Genomic DNA, 20,938 nt, shown 5'->3' on the forward strand with positions numbered 1-20,938 from the left:
CGCTTTTAAATCTCTTACAAAATACATCATTTATTTGTTTTAATAATTATTACTGTTACTAAAAGATGCACATTTTGAATAATTTAAATGAATATGCTTTTTAAAGTTAGATATGTTGCACTATTACATCACAATGTAAAAACTGTTCAGACTGTTCAGAATTTTTAGATGCCTTTTTTCATTTGAAAAGACTTTCCAAGCAGTTGACATTTCTCATTCTGATCACTTTAGCACTAACTTGAGAACCCACTCAATGATTACGTGGGACTGGTACTAATGTGCCCCCTTTTAACCAACCTTCCAAAGTAAGTTCCTTCCTCCTTGTTTTAATACAGTATTCATATATTTTTTTCCAGAATCTGCAATTGCTTGGAGCCACAGCCATTGAAGATAAGCTGCAGGACAAAGTGCCAGAAACCATAGAAACTCTGATGAAAGCAGACATCAAGATCTGGATTCTAACAGGGGACAAGCAGGAAACTGCAATAAACATAGGTAGGGCTGTCTCTTAAGATGTTGTTTTTTACGTGCTAGCTGCTACACAGTGGTGTTTTATCCACTAAATAACATGAGAAAAGCCAAGTGTTCAGTTTCATTAATGGAAAACAGGGCAGAACACACACTAAGGTTGTCTGTGGTCCCAAGTGTTGTTGGTGCAATTACCAGCAGTGTTGAATTACAACACATATAGCATGATCCAGAAGAGCAGCATATACGTGGATATCAAAATCCTTTATTCTATTGGAAATCCTCAACATTTACTTTCAAGGACTAGTAGAGATTGTATTCCTGTAAAAAATTTAAATAGGGCCTTGCATTTTATACTGCTTCTTTTTTCTCAAAATCCAAAAACAAAATCCTCCCACTGTCTGCTAGAGAAGGCTGGAACAGGCTGTCGGACAGAGTTATTGAAGCAGAGACTATCGGATCCTTCAAGAATAGGCTGGATGCTGTCATGAACAACACTATATAACCCTCTCTGTGATCATAATAAGACCTTTAGCTAGTCACCTGGAGGAAGGGTGGTCTGTTTAGCCACAGATTCTCAGAGGTTTCATTTCCCCTACTAACTTGGTTAGGGTTTTTTTTGTTTTGTATTTTCCCTTGTCTGAGTGCTAACAGACCGTGCTTGCATCAAAGTTAGCAAGCATAGGTGGGCTGAATGGCCTTTTCTCTTTCTAGAATTTCTTATGTTCTTATATGAATGGCTTTCTGGTTAATATCACTGCAAGTTCTCATTTGAGGGTATTTGATTCAAGAACTGTGAACCTCGTAAAAAGCAGTCACAGAGGCATTTTAACTAAAACCATGAAGCCAGTCAGGGGTGTTAGTTTTGGCTAACATTGTAACATGGTGGCTAGTACTGCTTGTGAAACAATGAATACCTGTACCTATCCGATTATAATGTTGTTAACCTACTAATAAAAATTAGATTAGGAGCTGTACTGATATTAGCGATGTGTGAACACCTGAACATGTGTTTTGAAATACACCCTTAAGATTTAAAAGCTTTCTGGTATACTGTGTTACTAAATTATGGAAAGGTAGAGGAAATTGAACTGGCCATGTGAATTTTCAATAGCAGACTGGATTTTGTTTGTTGCTGGATTTTAAAATGGAGATTTTTATTTTATTTTTTTAATATACATTTAATAAGTGTTGTTTTTTTCTTTCTGATGATGATTTCTAACACAGGACACTCTTGCAAACTTTTGAAGAAAAACATGGGTATGATTGTGATAAACGAAGACACACTTGATGTAAGTATTTTAAGACTTAAAAAAAAAAAAAAAAAATCTACCAAAATATGTATTAGGTTTAATAATTGAACTGCTTTACATGGGCTTTTATTAAGTCCTGCCTCCTGTGTCCCACAATGTTCAACTTGATTATGAAGAAGCTTCACACAGATGCAAATTTAGAAAATATTAGGTGTCCCAAGAAAGAAATAAAGCCAGATGTGATAAAGTAACTACGATGTGATTGGTGTTACAGAATGTGGTTATCCGAGAGGGATGGAGACGAATTGAGTATTAGTGGGTATACACACACAGGTAGGACAGAAGAGGCGGAGGGGTAGTGGTATACATCAAAAAAAGTCTTGAAGCCCAGGTGAAAAACAACAACGCAGAATCAATATGGGTTCGAATAATTGACACAAATTCAATGGGCATTATAATAGGGGCATGCTATAGACCTGCCAAACTCAGATGCCGAGCAAAATAATCTGTTATACAATGACGTTAGAAATGTCTGTAGCAAAGGAGAAGCAATATTAACGGGGGATTTCAACTTTGGTTCGGTTTTGTTTCCCTTTTTGTGGATCGGTATTACGTTTGTAATTCTCCAGTCTGTCGGTACAACCCCTGTCTTGGTTAGCGGTTTGTAAATAACTTTTCATTTCTTTGAGTATTATTGGGAGGATCTCATCCGTCCCAGGGGATTTGTTTATTTTGAGAGCTCCTAGTCCCTTTAACACTTCTGCCTCTGTTATGCTAAAGTCATTTAAAACTGGATAGGAACAGGTCGGCATGTGGGGCATGTTGTTCGTATCCTCCTTTGTAAAAACTTGTGAAAAGTTTCATATATTTGCTATTTTTTTCTCTTCATCTATGATTTTGCCATTTGTATCTCCTGAGACATTTTACTTCCTTCTTGAATGTTCTTTTACTGTTGTAATATTGGAAAAACTTTTTGGAATTGGTTTTAACCCCCTTGACAATATTAATTTCTGTCTCTCTCTTGGCCTTTCTAACTTCCTTTTTTTTGTGTTTGCTGTTCCAAGTATTCTTTCTGTGTACTTTGTTCTTTTGGGATGTCATTATTTTGCATCTCTAGTACTACACTGTGGATGTGTTCTCTATTTTGCTCCAGTCTACTTCTGTTAGTCTCTGCCTCATTCCCCCATAGTTGGCCTTTTTAAAATTGTAAACCTTAGCTTTTGTCATTACGTTTGGTTTTAGAAAGCACTTCAAATGAGACCATGTTGTGATCTGAGTTTGCCAATGGTTCTCTGGCCTCTGTTTTAGTTATTCTGTCTTCGTTATTTGAAAAGACTAAATCAAGGCATGCCTCCACTCGAGTCGGTGCATTGACAAGTTGCGTTAGGAAGCAGTCTTTTATCATTTCTACCATTTCAGTTTCTGCTGTCTTGCTCCCCACTGTGTTTTTTACACACAGAATTAGAACATAGAACATAAGAAAGTTTACAAACGAGAGGAGGCCATTCGGCCCATCTTGCTCATTTGGTTGTTAGTAGCTTATTGATCCCAGAATCTCATCAAGCAGCTTCTTGAAGGATCCCATGGTGTCAGCTTCAACAACATTACTGGGGAGTTGGTTCCAGACCCTCACAATTCTCCCCCCTATTTTCTGTTCTGAATGCCCCTTTATCTGATCTCCATTTGTGACACTTGGTCCTTGTTTCTTTTTTCAGGTTGAAAAAGTCCCTTGGGTTGGCATTGTCAATACCTTTTAGAATTTTGAATGCTTGAATCAGATCACCGCGTAGTGTTCTTTGTTCAAGACTGACTAGATTCAATTCTTTTAGCCTGTCTGCATACGACATGCCTTTTAAACCCGGGATAATTATCATCTTTGCACTCTTTCTAGAGCAGCAATATCCTTTTTGTAACGAGGTGACCAGAACTGAACACAATATTCTAGATGAGGTCTTACTAATGCATTGTAAAGTTTTAACATTACTTCCCTTGATTTAAATTAGTCAACATAAACTCATAGGTCTTTCATAGATTCCTTAAATTTCAGTATCTCCCATATGATATTTATAATGCACATTTGTATTGCCTGCATGCAGTAACTTGCACTTTTCTTTATTAAATGTCATTTGCCATGTGTCTGCCCAGTTCTGAATGCTGTCTAGATCATTTTGAATGACCTTTGCTGCTGCAACAGTGTTAGCCACTCCTCGTATTTTTGTGTTGTCTGTAAATTTAACGAGTTTGCTTACTATACCAGAATCTAAATCATTAATGTAGATTAGGAATAGCAGAGGACCTAATACTGATCCCTGTGGTACACCACTGGTTACCTCGCTCCATTTTGAGGTTTCTCCTCTAATCAGTACTTTCTGTTTTCTACATGTTAACCACTCCCTAATTCACGTGCATGCATTTCCTTGAATCCCTACTGCGTTCAGTTTGAGAATTAATCTTTTATGCAGGACTTTGTCAAAAGCTTTCTTGAAATCTATCTATCTATCTCCATTGTCGATGTTGCAGCCTCAAAAAAGTCAAGCAGGTTAGTTCGACACGATCTCCCTTTCCTAAAACCATGCTGACTGTCTCCTAGGATACTGTTACCATATAGGTAATTTTCCATTTTGGATCTTATTATAGTTTACATGGGTTTACATATAATAGAAGTCAGGCTTATTGGTCTGTAGTTACCTGGTTCTTGTGGGAGTCTGGAACCAACTCCCCAGTAATGTTGTTGAAGCTGACACCCTGGGACCCTTCAAGAAGCTGATTGAGATTCTGGGATCAATAAGCTACTCACAAGCAAGGTGGGCCGAATGGCCTCCTCTCGTTTGTAAACTTTCATATGTTCTTTTGAAGTATTAAATTACATTGAAACAGGTATTAACCCCCCCTTCTTGGTGTAGCTATAATTCAGGCTGTTCATACGCATTTCTAGAGGGATCATGAAGGGGTGTGGAAGTCAAACTGTTGGGGTACTCTGACAAAGGATTCAGGGTCAACATTTCTGGAACTGGGAGTGAAGTGAGATCTTTAACAGGATGTGAAAGAGAATACAAGCTATGCCTTGAGACTTGAGAATACATTCAAAACTGTTTACCACTGAGATAAGGTCAGCAGCTCTTTACATGGAGCTGGGGTCTCTTAATATGGGAGCTGGGCTAGGAGTATTTAGCTGGAAGTGATACTAAAAACTCTTAGGCAGAGGGCTTTGATTCACAACAGAAGCTGTTAACAGTTCTGTCACAGATGCTGTTGAGGGTGACATTGCTGTGTTCAGTGCATAGCAGCACATTGCCGTCTGGCACATGTGCACGCATGCAAGCTAAATGGAGCAAAAAGATAGATCTATGCCTTTGATATATGTATGAATACTTTCTTAAATAAAGTAACCTATACAACAGTCCAGATGTTGTGCATGTCTGTTCATCGTGAATGTATTGATAATGACACTAATGAGAAATATAAAATGTATCTCACTTGATCTTCCACTGTTTTGCAAGAAGTTGTCATTTTTGCCACTGTGTGCGTGCGTGCGTGTGTGTGTGTGTCTGTCCCAGTGTGTGCGTGTTTGTTTGTTTTTTGGTAAAGAATCCAAGGTATTTATGCAAAGACATCTTGCATGTTCATTTCCAAAGAGACCCTTCCCAAGTGCTGAGCTACGTCATTGAGGAGTCGTCTTGGACAGCTCGAGTCTTTCACATCTGTAAAACAGACATAACCTAACATCCACAGTTAACATTTCAACCTTTGACATGTTGGCCCAAAGGGAGGTTTGCTATCTGCTGGGCTATGGCTTTTTAATTGTGATTTTTATACTGGAAAGTGAGTTCACAAAAATCTAGAATTGTGAAGCAATGTGATTTGCTAAGTGTACCGAAATGAAGTCGTCTGATTTGATTTCGTCTTTTTGTTCTGTAGGTTTTAAGATTAGAAACTCAACTTGCTTTCATATGTTCAGTTGCCCAGGCTGCATTCCAGGGTGTTAGCTGTCACATTAGGCTCCCCTTCTCACTTCATTTTCTAAAACTGTATATTAAACAGACTTCTCCATTACTTTAACTTGAGTTATTCCAAACTGCAACACTAAACGCTTCAGCATGGCAAGGGTATATTCTGGAAGTATTAAGTAGCTACTGATACAGAAAGTAGCCTCTTTCCACTGTAGTGAATTTCAATCATTGAGGTAGATCAAGGTTGTGCTTGTTTTTTTTGTGAACAGTCCAAAAGAAATCATTGGCTGATTTGCTTGATGCTGTGTGACAGCAAAGCAGCCAAAGATAAACATGCTTCTGGACTGATGAGTGAAGAGAATTAGCTGGGCAATAATTGGCACTGTGCAATGGTTTTATCCATAATTAAATTAAATGTGTGTGAATTGTTGATTTAAGAAAGTTTGAAAGATCAGTTTCAAGTTAATATTTCTGAATTGAGTAATGGCAGAGTTGAAGTGAACACTTTATTCTTTTTTGCATTGAGGTTTAGATGGACCTTTACGCAATAGCACATTTAAACAAAATGGTTGCAGATGTTCAATTTATAAAATTGTATATGATTGTCTCTAAATGTGTTCACAAAAAGTCCAGTGCTTATCTACATGAATTGTCTACACTTTGCATCATAGCTATGAAAACTTGAGTTTCTCATTCGAGTTATGAAGATGTGTAATATGTTGGCAGGTTGTACTATTTGTGTACACTTTAGCAGCACGTGAGTTTTCTTGCTGCAAGTTCTTGTTTTTATTGAGTTATGGAAAGAGGGCTGCAGACCTTTTAAATAAAGTCAATTTCATACGAGACATTGAGGCGAAACAGCATCCACGCTTTCAAGGAATGTCATTTGTAGCATTGTAAAAAGTTAAAAGCCCCTCTCCCAAAAAAAAAAGTATTTCTTCAGCTGTCCCATAGAGCTCAGGATGGGCAGCTCAGTTTTGTTGCAGATCATAGAGTTGTGCCAAAGTCAGCTACTCCTTTCCTGCTGCTCACATGCACAAAGTGATTCTGTCAAAACAAAAAGATTAAAAAGAATTACATATTTATTTGCTATCTATTTTTTTTTTTTTTTTTTTTTTTTTGCACAGCACATTTCTATATTTTGCCACTCGAGTACACTTTGGCACTGTGCTTTTGTACTCTAATAGGCCCCATAAGGATAAAAGCATTTACTCTTTTGGTGCAACTTACAGGAGTTAAAACGTTGAGGTAACTGCTTACAGCTGCTCTACCTTTTCCTAGTGATCTCAGCAATGACACAATCTCTCTCTCTCTCTCTCTCTCTCTCTCTCTCTCTCTCTCTCTCTCTCTCTCTCGTCTGTGAGATGTAAAGCTATGGATTTCAAATAATTCCTTTCGCTTGAGTTTCAGCGGTTTGTTATACCTGAGAGTGAAGGGTCCTGTAGGCTCCGTGCAGTTAGATGTAGCAGCCCACACTTGCGTCTGTTTGAAGGCTGCTGTGGTTTCACTTGTGTGTTAGCACAAGTAAATGAAACTACTTTTTTTTTTTTTAATAAGGAGCATTGTAACGTGTCTTCCACACAGTGCATTTACCCTGATGTAAAATCACATTAGACAGATGTATAGTTTTTGTTTTTGGAGCTCCAGCAGGCTATTCAGATTCAGATGCTTGCAGTTGTCTTCATGTCTGATTACACTTGGCATGCTCCTTGGCACAGCTGAATAGCCACATTTTCATGCTAAACACAACTATTTACAAGGTCTGCGTGAGATCTCACAGCTCTTTAACACTGACTCCTGCAAAGTTAAGCCGTTAAGCAGATGTAATAAACATTTGAACATGCAATGTAGGTATTTGTTATAATTCAACAGCAAGCCAGGTCAGTGTGGGAGTTCGATTGTAAGTTTTTTACTGCTTACGCAGTACCATAAAATGCAGGCTACCAAATGATGCTTTATTACTGCATGTAACAGGTGTTCTGTTACTGTGTTGGTATCCGCTGAGAGACAAGAGAGACACAGAGGGTTTGACGTTGAAATGCCGCACAGGCGTCCAGGTTTTATTTATTTACAGGCAGTTGTTGTAGTTCTTGGTGGCCACCACTAGGGTAGCAGCAATGGTATCCCTAGTGCGGAAGGAAATACACACACATTTACATAATACTACAAAAATCCAAAACCAAGCACAGCGAGAAAAAACAGCTAATAAAACAAAAGGTGGCCAAGCTCAGGCCAAGCGCCGCTCCCACTAAAAGGGAGGTCCCGCTTCAGGAACCTCCCTGCACAAACTAAATTAAACTTTTGTGGGATTAAAATTCCCCGAAATGAATCCCGAAGTTTAAATCTCCGATCCCGGTTGCACACGCGGTGACCGTGCTGACTCACCCTGGTGCCACACACAGTGGTGAGGGTTCTTCTCCTTCAGGCTTGCAGATGAAAACACCGACCAAACAAAGAGCAAACGAAGGACAAGGAAACCTGCTTTGCAGCCTCTTTTTAAAGGTTTTTGTAAACAAATGTAGTATATTTTAAACTAATTGTAGTACTGTTTTTTGTGTGAGTTTTTCTCGTGTGTGGGCAGGTATTACTATCAATGTGCAGACAAAATTTGAGAAAGTGTCCCCACAAAGATAGTAACTTCTGAAAAAATGACGTTGTGGGGACGTCCCCACTTTGTAAAACATCTTTTTAAGAACTAAACATGTCTTCAAAAAAAAAAAATTAACAAAATATTTACCTTCTTGTCGACTTTCACCCTGTGTGGAGTTTTGTCTGACTGGAGTTAGAAATAGTACATTAAAATATAGTGAGAGCCAATGAAGTCCCCACAAATGTAGGAGTGCAAACGTGTGTGTGTTGTTGTTGTTTTTTTTTACAGAAACACGAATGCAGCTGCTGGGCTCAGCAGTCCTGCGTTGCCGAGACACGCGATTTGGCTTAAACTGCTTGCAGTCTCTCCCACAGTGTCTCGTTGCCGTCTTGGTACCTGCTTGCAGTCTCTCCCACAGTGTCTCATTGCCATCTTGGTGCCTGCTTGCAGCACCATTGCGAAGGCTGTTAGGGCTCTAACAGTAGGCATCCCTCGGTCTTGCATCCGTTCTGACTGCTTGCAGTCTCTTCCACAGAGTATCTTTGCCGCCTTGGTGCCTGCTTGCAGCACCATTGCGAAGGTTGTTAAGGCTGTGTCGTTTTGCCGGATGCTATATAGGTGGGCATCCCTATATACTGCTTCTGCAGTAACTGTAGGTCACAGACCAACCCCATTCCCGACCCGGTATACGCACTGAACAGCAAATGAGGTTTCCGCACCGGTACCGAACCATACCGAGGGTACCAAACCGTACCTAGTGTACCGTACCGGTGCTGTACGGGTACTGAACCAACCGGTTCATCTCGGTTCAAACTACTGTAAACAAGGTACCGTACCGTAATGTCCTGAACCGACGGTAAGGCAACAAACCGGTACTAAACCAATGCAGGCACCACTCGGTTCAAGCTCGGGTCAATCTCGGTTCATTACCATTCCGACTCAATACAAAGTCACCTACTCTGTTCAAACAGTGGTACCATCCCTGGTCCAGTACCAGCAGACTTGGTTCGAGTCTTGACTCTCCCTGTTATAATCTTTACAGTACTGTATACTGCGCCCGCCTTGTTACATTACTGTACAGCGGCGTTGCTGCTTGTGCAGACTGAGACAGCAGTTTTTTGTTGCAGTACTGAATACTGCACCAGCCCTGTTACAGTACTGTATACTGACGCATGCTGCTTGAGCAGACTAAGGCAGCAGTTGTTACAGTATTGTACACTGCGTTGCTGCTTGCATTCTGCCAGGGTCTTAACCATGTGACATATGACAAGGTCAGTCTCCCACTGGAAGATAAGCATGGCAGGTGCTATTCCTGCTTGGGACCAGAGCATGCCAAAGAGGCACTCCCTGACTGCAGCTTCACGTCCATTCCTGTTGAACAGAGCTCTCCACTGTCATCTGTGAAAGAGGTGGCTGCATCCTTCCCTGGTGGCTCTGTGCCACCTGCCCAATGCCGTTTGCAGAGCAATTTAAGCCATTTCATATTTCAATAACTGCAGCATTGTGAGGTCATATCCTTAAATGATCCAACACGGAAGCAATTATCAGTCATTACCGACCGTTGCGGGAGAGTAATGCCCGAAATTGTCTCAAATGACTTCTAATTATCACCGACTTGGAGGGTATAGGTGTTTACTTTTAAATAGTAAAAACACCTATGTCAAGTTATGTACTGTTTTTTGTCAGACATCGAAAAAACGAATGTGTGTTTGTTCATGTTTTTGTTTTGTTTGTTTGTTTTTTTTAATCTGATTGCTTCATGTGTTTGTTTTTGATCATTTCATTTCAATAAGCATCTTTGTGAGAGGTTTGCATTACAGACAACGAACAACTGCGTGCATCAAGCCGGCAACATCAATAAAACCTGTCTGCATCCTTCTCTCCATTTTACGAAACAATCTATGGTACAAGTTGAAATGACAAGCCTTACATAGCATTAAAGAGCAGATAAAAACATAAGAAAGTTTACAAACGAGAGGAGGCTATTCAGCCCATCTTGCTCGTTTGGTTGTTAGTAGCTTATTGATCCCAGAATCTCATCAAGCAGCTTCTTGAAGGATCCCAGGGTGTCAGCTTCAACATTACTGGGGAGTTGGTTCCAGACCCTCACAATTCTCTGTGTAAAAAAGTTCCTATTTTCTGTTCTGAATGCCCCTTTAACTAATCTCCATTTGTGACCCCTGGTCCTTTTTTCTTTTTTCAAGTCAAAGAAGTCCCCTGGGTCGACATTGTCTATACCTTTTAGGATTTTGAATGTTTGAATCAGATCGCCACGTAGTCTTCTTTGTTCAAGACTGAATAGATTCAATTCTTTTAGCCTGTCTGCATATGACATGCGTTTTAAACCCGGGATAATTCTGGTTGCTCTTCTTTGCACTCTTTCTAGAGCAGCAATATCCTTTTTGTAACGAGGTGACCAGAACTGAACACAACATTCTAGGTGAGGTCTTACTAATGCATTGTAAAGTTTTAACATTACTTCCCTTGATTTAAATTCAACACTTCTCACAATATATCTGAGCATCTTGTTGGCCTTTTTTATAGCTTCCAGCGAGTGGAGAATCAAAGAGCTAAAACTAAAACTAAAACGAAACTGAACTTACGTCACCCACTGCAGCCGTCTTTGTGACACTCCCACATGATATTTATAATGCACATTTTTATTGCCTGCATGCAATACTTTACGCTTTTCTCTATTAAATTTCATTTGCCATGTGTCTGCCCAGTTCTGAATGCTGTCTAGATCATTTTGAATGACCTTTGCTGCTGCAACAGTGTTTGCCACTCCTCCTATTTTTGTGTCGTCTGCAAATTTAACAAGTTTGCTTACTATACCAGAATCTAAATCATTAATGTAGATTAGGAATAGCAAAGGACCTAATACTGATCCCTGTGGTACACCACTGGTTACCTCACTCCATTTTGAGGTTTCTCCTCTAATCAGTACTTTCTGTTTTCTACATGTTAACCACTCCCTAATCCATGTGCATGCATTTCCTTGAGTCCCTACTGCATTCAGTTCGAGAATTAATCTTTTATGCAGGACTCTGTCAAAAGCTTTCTGGAAATCTAAATAAACCATGTCGTATGCTTTGCAATTATCCATTTTCAATGTTGCATCCTCAAAAAAGTCAAGCTGTAAAACCATGCTGACTGTCTCCCAGGATACTGTTACCATATAGGTAATTTTCCATTTTGGATCTTATTATAGTTTCCATAAGTTTACATATAATAGAAGTCAGGCTTACTGGTCTGTAGTTACCTGGTTCGGTTTTGTCTCCCTTTTTGTGGATCGGTATTACGTTTGCTATTTTCCAGTGAAGTGCTCAGTGCAGGAGTCACTTTCTACTCAGTCATTTTCTACTCAGTCATTTTCATAGTTGACTTTATCATTTAATTTCCAGGGAACGAGGGAAACCCTGAGCCACCACTGTGGTAAATTGGGCGATGCCTTGTTTAAGGAGAATGACTGTGCTCTCATCATAGATGGTAAATCACTGAAATATGCCTTGACTTTTGGAATAAGACAGTACTTTCTGGATCTTGCACTGTCTTGCAAAGCTGTGATCTGCTGCAGGTGAGTTCAGCGATGTCAATTGATATCACTTTTTTATGTTTATGTTGTACCTCCACTGCTTAATAAATCAATTTGGCATAATTTGCTGGACTCATTGGTTTAGACCAATTGTAAAGGGGCTGAGTGAAGGGTTTGGTGCATGTGTGTGTGATATTATATACTGTGGGGGATCTTTCAGCCAATCGGCGCACCAGTTTTGCCTGTTGTATGCCACACATCACAAAGAAACCCATTGATGACATCAGCCGTACCAGATTGAGTTTCTACTGTGGTATGTGTTTATTCTCAACATTGGTACGGTTGACATCGCCTGCTTTTAGAGTCACCAGTCCAATCACCTCTGCTTGGTCCATTCACTTCTACTAGTTCATAGACTTTTTATAGAGTTTATACTGTATTTGATTTAATGTAACAAAAAACACTGCTGCTATTCATAAAACAAACTTTCAATAAGTGGAAAAGGGAAGTAATTTCAAGCTTTACCTTCAGGGGGTGTCGGTGAGTAGTGTGAATTCAGTTCAATTCAGATGTGGTTTTCTTTGCAGAGTCTCTCCCCTTCAGAAATCAGAAGTAGTTGAGATGGTGAAGAAGCAAGTGAAGGTGATCACGCTGGCCATTGGTGATGGCGCCAATGACGTGGGCATGATCCAGACTGCGCATGTTGGTGTTGGCATCAGTGGAAATGAGGGACTACAGGCTGCTAATTCTTCTGACTACTCCATTGCTCAGGTGATTCGCTCATTATCAGAACTAGCCACTCTCAAACTATTGTTCCTCACTGCAAACAAAACAACCACCACATTACAACAAATTTGCACTAAAATACTGGCAAAAAAAAATGTGTTCACAGCTGCTGTGTGGGTTGTTTGTGAGTTCATATTGGCTGCACATTTGCCTGCTGCTCCTGTTGAGTGATCCCATGCCAGTCCACACCTGACCATCTCATTTCAGCCATTTCAATGATAGTGGCATGTATACATTTTAGTCTTCAGTTTTAAAACGTTTTTACGTCCATATAAAGCGGGTTACCAGCAATGTTTAGGAAATGTAAACTTTGCCGTGTTTTTAACTCTTTTTACACTCAGCCCTATTTCCACCTGTTTTTCACTGTTTTCATTTACATGTAACTACTGGATAGTTTGTGCTGCATGCATGTAACTTATATCAAATGAAAGGCCACAACATTTCCTTTCGTATTATTATAAAAAGTCATGTTTGGTCACTGCTATATATTGTAATCATAGATGGCTAAAAATAAATTAAAAAAACACTGCACCATTGAACTTCAATATGAAATGAACATGGGGGGGGGGAGAATGAAGCAAATTGGGTGAAAAACAACAGTTTTATTAGCACTTTTACCAACCGAGCATAATCACAACTTTCTTTGGAACAAAACAGAACATGGAACACTGAAGAGAACTTTTTACAATTGTACATGATCAGGCCGTGTCCCATTACTTTCTGTGCCACTCTGTGAAGCAGTTCATGTCTGGCACAAGACACAATGTATTAAACTCTCTCTCCCGCTCTCACTGTGTCTCTCTGGTCTGCCGCTTCTCTAGCGCAGATGCAGTTCCAGGCTGTCGAAGTCGGTCAACAACTGCCTGACATCAATTAAGCCTATGAACCTGCCAAAGCACCTGTAAATACATGTTGAGAGAGAGAGAGAATAAGCAATCGAAAAAAAATATGTAGTTGCAATAGTTATGAAGCAGTTTAAAATATCTCCAAAAATAGAACGTATTCATCTCAGTTATTGCCAGACTCAGACTTTACCTGGCAAGTTGCATGGCTCTAGGTTGCTTAGTACTATGCTTCTCTGTGCCTGAACTTTGCCCAGAATTTGTATCACAATGCATCAGAGGGCCTTTATATGGCCAGATTTATTTATTTATTTATTTATTTATTTATTTATTTAATTGGAATGTGAAGTGAAAAATGTACACAGACATTAGAGGTTGATTTCCTATGAAGTGCCTCTGTTTTATAACATTATAAATATCAGTACAGTCATTTAATAAACGGGGGTGGGGGGGGGTGGGGCGGCTATTTATGCAGGCTTTTAAATGACAGCTTCACAACAGCACAGACAAGAATGACTTGTGGAGATTTCTATTCAGTTTACATCAGTTTAGTTATCCTATTCGTTTTATGGGAAAATCTGAACTTGTATTTTTTTCTTCTTTAGTTTAAGTATTTGAAGAACTTGCTGCTTGTTCATGGAGCATGGAACTATAACAGAGTGACAAAGTGCATCCTCTACTGTTTCTACAAGAATATTGTCCTGTACATTATTGAGGTAAGACTGAGCTTTTTAATGAGCTTTGCTGTTTCTCATTATACCCTCTCTACCGTGTGACTGGCTAGTTTTAAAGAGGAATGCCATGGAGCACTTCAACAACAGCTGGATTTAAATATTTCACACTGAGATCCTTTTGTTTTGAATAAAAAAAGTATTGCCTGCTTTTCAGCATTCTTTCATTTAGTAAATTCTCTAAAACATGAGTCTTATTTGAAGAAATGTAAATCTTACTTATTTGAACCTGTTTGTAATCCAATGAGTGAATGTCTGTGTGTTACAAATATGCAGCAGACACACGTACAGTATGTACCTATGTATGCAAGTCATGCCAATTATTGTGTAGTTCTGTTTTGGCATGCATTTTGAAGTTGAAGTGAAAAACAATATAGTACAGTTCAGTATAACGAAAAAAAATGATGAGCTAACATAGGAATGAGAATACAGTTCAGTTGAGTTGATCTTGATTTGCAGATAGAAAATGAAGGTGGTGACAGAGTTACTACCTTCAGTGTTCAGCAGTGTTGAATAGCTGAATTAGGAATTCATGTTTAATGAAAGGCAATGCAATGCCGCTATGAATATTTATTTGGTTTATTTCGCGAGAAAGAACAAAGTATACTGTATAAGTATATTTCAGTTGGTGACGTTAGGACAATAGTATCTGACTATTAAGATATAGTCTAATTTGGCTGCAACAGGAAATCAAATAGTTCTAGGGTATCTTTCTGTTAAAGGAATGTACCCTTGTGTGCTGTTCTTTCTAATGTAGGTAAACCCTGCATGTGACTATAGTAAGGCACCAGGAAGCCATGTTGTACAGTTGCTAAGAATCAACTTTAGCATGTTATGCTTTGTAATTTGAGTTTTTTTTATTATTTGTTTGTATATATAATCTACAGTACAAGATCAAAAGGGGCAAGTACATGTTATAGTTATAGCTTTTATAATTGTCTCCCCATGTTGGAAACAACACTGGCGTTTTATTGGCCTCCTTCCACCTACATAGAAATGCAATATATTATTATCTCTACAGACTTAACCTGGGAGTCAGTTTCAATTACTCCAGCTTAGCTAGAGGTTTGTTGGTGGCATCTCAAAAAGCAGTCCTTTGATTGAAGTAAATGGAAATGTGTGTGTTGTGGTTTAGGACCCTAGACGTTGATCCTTTTAACCATGTCCAGCCAAGCTTTCCATATCATCTGATCTATCGCTTGGAATCGGTTCTTAGTCTGATCTGCAACAATTCATTTGGCAGCCGAGTCTATATTTGCCTATTGGCTTTAGCAATTTTTTTTTTGTTAACAGTCATTCTTTTGTCAAGGATTGGTAAATGCGCACAGCCTTTCTCTAATCAAAGAAAAGATCTTGATCCACAGTGGATCGAACTTTAGTTTCGTGTAAGCTACTGAACCTATGACCTTTTGAAATTAAAAAGCAGCTCTTTTTTAAAAAAAAAAAAAAAAAAAAAAACTATCTGTAACTACAGATGGAAGTTTCATGAATGTATGTACTTTGGTAGTTGGCCTTTCATACGCTCAGTTTTTCAAAGACATTTGGGTATCTGCAGAATAAAGTCTTGTATAAAAACACTGACAGAATTACCAGATTTTTTTAATATTGTTGACAAGCTAGAATAAAATACTGACCTTGAGATTACCCATTTTAAAATAATGACCTTAGATTCGCATTGTATTTTTTAATTAAAAACGGTAAACGTTTAGCACCCATCCAGTGAAGTGTATTCCTAAATGAGTGAACGAGACCAGAAATGGAGTTGTTTATGTATTCTCCGGTGTAGCTTTTATTCTGTGTTTCTGGAATGCACTGTATCTTAAGAGTTCAAAATGGACATTGGTAAATTGTCTTGATGTTTGGTTTGTCAACTTGGATATGAAACATGTTTTTTGATTATCTGTTTGAAATATCTGCAGAATTAAGCGGGGCTGTGGGATGTACTGTTGTATAAAGAGGATACTCCTCGAATGTGCTGTCGTTATGTTAAGTTTAATGGGAGCCTCTCTTTGCATATTCATTTCCTTCCCTGTTTTACTACCACCTTGCTCTATTAACATTAACTTCAAATTATTCAGTCTTGGCTGATCCATATTTTACCTGATTCGATGTTTGAATTAGCGCCAGTTTTGAAAATGAGCATTGGCCACAGCGTTAGTTACTGGCAGTTTCAAATACAAAATGGGAAATACAAACTGCAGACTTTTTTTTGGCGGAAAAGCAAGTTATCTGGAAATGCATTGTCCTTATCTCTTATGAGATATGATATGTACGTGTATAATAGGTTTGTAATAAATATATATGCTGTCAAAAAATGTTTAGCAAATAATACAAGTGTAGTACACAGCACTTTCTTATGGAATGTTGTTTTCTTATTATTAAGACAACCTAAAAACTTGATGGAAACCCAGTTTTAGAAAGCTGTACGATATCAGTAAGCTGTGCAAGGCCAAATTGGAACTCAGGCACAAACACTTAAACATAGCTTCCTGTATTTTAATATGAATTCGTTTTACTAGCATTTGGAATGAGAATTTCTCAGTCTAAAAGAAAACTACATGGAAACAGAGACAACCCGAAACGGCTACCAAAATAGAGTGAGAAAGGTGAGACTTATTTTTATTTTTCCATGGAGATTGCCCCGCTGTAATCCTTATAAACCTAGGTCGTTTCCTCCTGTTGATTTCTCTCCAGTGTATTTTCCAAAGTACTGGTACCTTCACATACATTTGTTGGTATTGTATTAAAATATTGTGTCAGCGTTGGTGTTTTGTTTAACATATCTTCCTCACGCTGTACTTGTCGTGTTTCGTCGCTCTCATACTTCCTAGGTGCTGCTTTGTCATACATTTACAGGTTCTGATCTGCGTCACATTCGTGCTGCAGCACACCTGATAAAAGTGGCACGTGACTTGATCGCAGGTCAAGTCATATGATCAGGCAGTCGCTGCTCCTCCAATGTAATATGGCTTGGTAAAACAGACCAGTTCTGATCCATACAGTCACACGCTACTTATTTATTTTTTAGATATTGTATTATAAATTATATATATTTTTGGGGGCCCCTCAAAATCTGAGGCCCTGGGCTGCAGCCCCTAAAGCCCCTGCGTTAATCCTGCCCTGGTTATTACAGGAATGAGAATGGGATGGCTGAATAACTGATGAGCCCTGAAAGGTTGTTTGTGGCCATCCTTGTGAATAAAACACATAAACACAGCACTCCATGAACTCCACATCATAAACTTCTCTTTTATATAATAAGTACAGTGTATGGAGAAGTATGTGTAACCCTAAAATAAAGTGCTGAATATTCAGAATATTACTTTAGTTGGTTCTGCATTTGCTTTGGAACAATGTGATTTTTCCCAGTCATTCTGAATGAACACAGGCAGAATCCAAAATGAGATCCAGTTAAAAAAAAAAAAAATTCACCCAGAAGCATTGAATACAGAAATGTTTTTCAGTGCTACATCTCTCAACACCTAATTCATTTAAAATGCCACCTATTGTAAGGACCAACATTAATGTATGTAATATATTTATTCAGTGTTGTAGCATCTACAGTACATCTTAGTTGTAGCCTTCACCCTTGATTTTATTGGGCGTGTTATGCAGTAGACATTTGCAGCCGTTTGAAGAAAAGTTAATGTCCAATGGATATGTTCATTATTCCAGCTCTGGGTTGACATTATTAGTGCAGGGAGGTGTGTTTTCACTGTAGCTTTGATCTTTGTCAGGGCTTTACTATTGACTTCAGTTCACTGTTTCCCCCTAATAGGTAGTGATGCTAAATAAAGAAATTAAAGATGAATAGCTGCACATTGGTGTGAGAAGCTTCGTTTGTGGGCTGTTTTGTTAAGCCATTGGAAACCGTAGCTGTGTTTTGTTTGAAGGGATGTCAAAGGTCATGCTGACGGATTATTACCTGGCAGCATTAATGAATGCTGGTCAGTGGGAAATGGTCAATGTGCCCATTTACATTGTTAGAGTAACTCCTGCAAATAATACAAACTTATATGATTACTATTTATTTAAATAAATATATTCTCCACAACCCTTGATTTACTTGATATATAAGGATCTTTAGTTGGCTTTTGATATAAACACTGACTAATTAGGAGAACTGGGAGGTGATCATCTATTCTCCCATTTCATTTTCCTTTGCAAAAACAGAATTTATGCCAAAAGGTTTTCCTTTCAAGACTGATCGGATCAGAGAGCCTGGTTCAGACAAGTACTTGTTGCTTCTATCTTGATATATATTTCACATTATTGTGTTTTTACACACATTTTATGTGATATTAAACTAATCACTGTAATAGTTTCTACAAATTACGCGCATTGTGTGCACTACAGCCTGTTGCTTGTTACGTAGCGCTGCAGCCTTGTGCCACACATGAAGCCAGTGGCTTGAGTCGTCCCTTCCCTTTGTGCTCTTCCCCCAGGCTGCATAGCTCCGGCTGGAGTTATTTTAGTTCTTGTTTTGGGCTTTAGCTAAAATACGAGGTGGTTTAAATTACTTATGTAATTGTTATATTTCTGTGTTTTGTTGAGAGATTTTTCTCTTGTGTGTTTTTCTGTTTTTTACAGAGACTACACGCAGTCCTGTCTGCAACGTGGTGCTACAGCACAGGTGCAGCAAGAGCAGCTGCTGGACTGCAGAACCAAGATACTTGATTTGGTTGTGGTTGCTTGCAGTCTCTTCCACAGTATCTTGATGTCGTTTAGGTGACAGCTTTAGCATCACCATTACGAAGGCTGTTAGTATCATTCTAATAAGCAGGCTTCCCTTAGTCTCGTGTGTGGTACTGACTGAGTGGTTTTGCCAGTGGTTTATATAGATGGGAATCCCTGTAACTTGCCACCCGCAGTGACTGCGAACCGGTGGACCCGTACCGTACCAGAACCAAGGTCACCGACCCGACCCCGGTACCGTTCCAGAACAGGACCAGGACCAAGGTTACCGCACCAGTGCCGTCCTTGTACCGACCTGGCACTAAAGTCACCACACCGGTACAGAACCGACCTGGTTCCAACCCAGTACCGTACCGACCGGTGCCCAGTCGATATCTATAAGCAGATTGAGGCAGCAACAGGGGTCGCTGGTGCTGCCTAAGCCCTCCCCACCCGGACGACGCTCGGCCAATTGTGCGCCGCCCCTTGGGAGCTCTCATTTTGTCAGCATTTCTGGCTGTCAGATGTACAATACAAAGCGGAGGGTAATTCTTCATTACACTTCATCCTGATAACCCGTGGATGTAGACATTTTATTAGATGTTTTAGACATGCTGAGCTGGCAAGCACCTATCTATTTGTGATGTGTTTTATGTCCGCAATTATTCCAATGTGAGCTTATAAAAAATAAATACCAGCCGTCATGTGTAGCATTACCAAGATGCTGTCGTGTAGTTCAAAAAGTTTCACAGGCAAGTTCATAAGTGAAAGAACAAGATTAGATGTAGTGTCTGTTGTTGAATGTTTTACCACCATGGAAATCAGGAATGGACTTGGTGGGTGACTGCTTTTTTATTTTATTTTTTCTGATCCAATATTTTATGTTACTGAATTGAACACCAGACTAATATTTTATGTCCATTACATTAAAGACATAAAGGGATTTTAGATATGTATAATCTATCCATTCTTTTTGTTTCTTTTTCTTTGTGGTGTTGTTGGTTTCTTTTTTTATGTGTGTGATTGACAAATGGCATTTATGAGCTAATTATGTCAAGGCTTTTAGAGTTCTTAAGAAAGAACACATCCTGGTGAATACATCGCACAGGCCCTACTGATCATTGGACTTTTAATTATTTTATTTTTTTTCAAAATAAAGATTTTCTGTATTTCTGATTGAAGCCTTGGAATCAATTTGCATTCTGTACACTATAAAGGAACAAAGGATTTCCTATAACAAGGACAAATGTCAATCTCGAGTCCCTTGTTTCAGTTGAATTGCTGATCAGGCACGGGAGCAGTGAAACCATTGATTTTGAATGAGCTGATGAATATGCAGAGCTGTGGTAGAATGCGAGCGGTTTCTCATGAATTAATTTTCATATATTCCCTCATCCTTCAGCCTTTGAGATTGTGCAGAGAGGATGACAGCTGACACTCCCCTGAGCTAATAAGGCTGACGAGTTACATGCTACCTTTTAAACCAGAAACCCATCCTGTTTTAAAAGCAACAACACATTTATATTGCAGCTTTTAAACAAGCTGGACTATTGTCTATATTAATTTTGTATTTAATTGTATACCAAGAACACACCTAGGATTTTACCAGACTCTGATTAACCCTAATCTGTGGACTATCTGTTAACTTAGGTAAGGTAGTCCGAGACCAATAAAACACCCAAATAAGTCTTAAACAGGGTTACTTTTTAAAGAAGACCTTATTATGCTCCTTCAATAATTCTTGGAGTGAAAATGCAGGGTTTTTTGGGAGGAAAATGATCTGAACTTTTATAGCAGACTGGTCTGTTTTTATTCCCCTCCTCTCTCACAAGGCAGACACTTGTTTTTCAAACATGTTCACACATTTGCTCATGTAATAAAAAAAAAGGGGTACATATTGGAAGCTTAGGCTGATGTATATGGAGAAGGGATTATTGAATGATTGCGCTCTCTCTCTCTCTAGGATTATTGGATAATTGCTCATTAGATCATTCCTATATAAATTCACCCAGGCGTTGCTGTTGCAATCCCAGTTGTAATTACACAGCTGCACTGCCATTTGCAAAGGACAGATGATCTTACATGTATTAGAGTTTTATTTCTGCAGTC

The 20,938-nt window shown here is 38.9% G+C and overlaps 1 protein-coding gene across 4 annotated transcripts in view; it reads left to right on the top strand.

The window, feature by feature from the left end:
- LOC117409170 (probable phospholipid-transporting ATPase IA) overlaps positions 1-20,938 on the top strand; it is a 121,705-nt gene that overhangs the window by 77,585 nt on the left and 23,182 nt on the right. For all 4 annotated transcript variants that reach the window (XM_034910973.2, XM_034910979.2, XM_034014798.3 and 1 more), the window contains 5 exons: positions 357-495; positions 1,696-1,760; positions 11,666-11,838; positions 12,384-12,567; positions 14,030-14,140. In XM_034910973.2, the coding sequence (XP_034766864.1) occupies positions 357-495; positions 1,696-1,760; positions 11,666-11,838; positions 12,384-12,567; positions 14,030-14,140 (672 nt within the window). The remainder of the gene's footprint in view (positions 1-356; positions 496-1,695; positions 1,761-11,665; positions 11,839-12,383; positions 12,568-14,029; positions 14,141-20,938) is intronic.

The sequence above is a fragment of the Acipenser ruthenus genome, chromosome 2, assembly GCF_902713425.1.
Source record: "Acipenser ruthenus chromosome 2, fAciRut3.2 maternal haplotype, whole genome shotgun sequence".
NCBI classification, from domain to species: Eukaryota; Metazoa; Chordata; class Actinopteri; order Acipenseriformes; family Acipenseridae; genus Acipenser; species Acipenser ruthenus.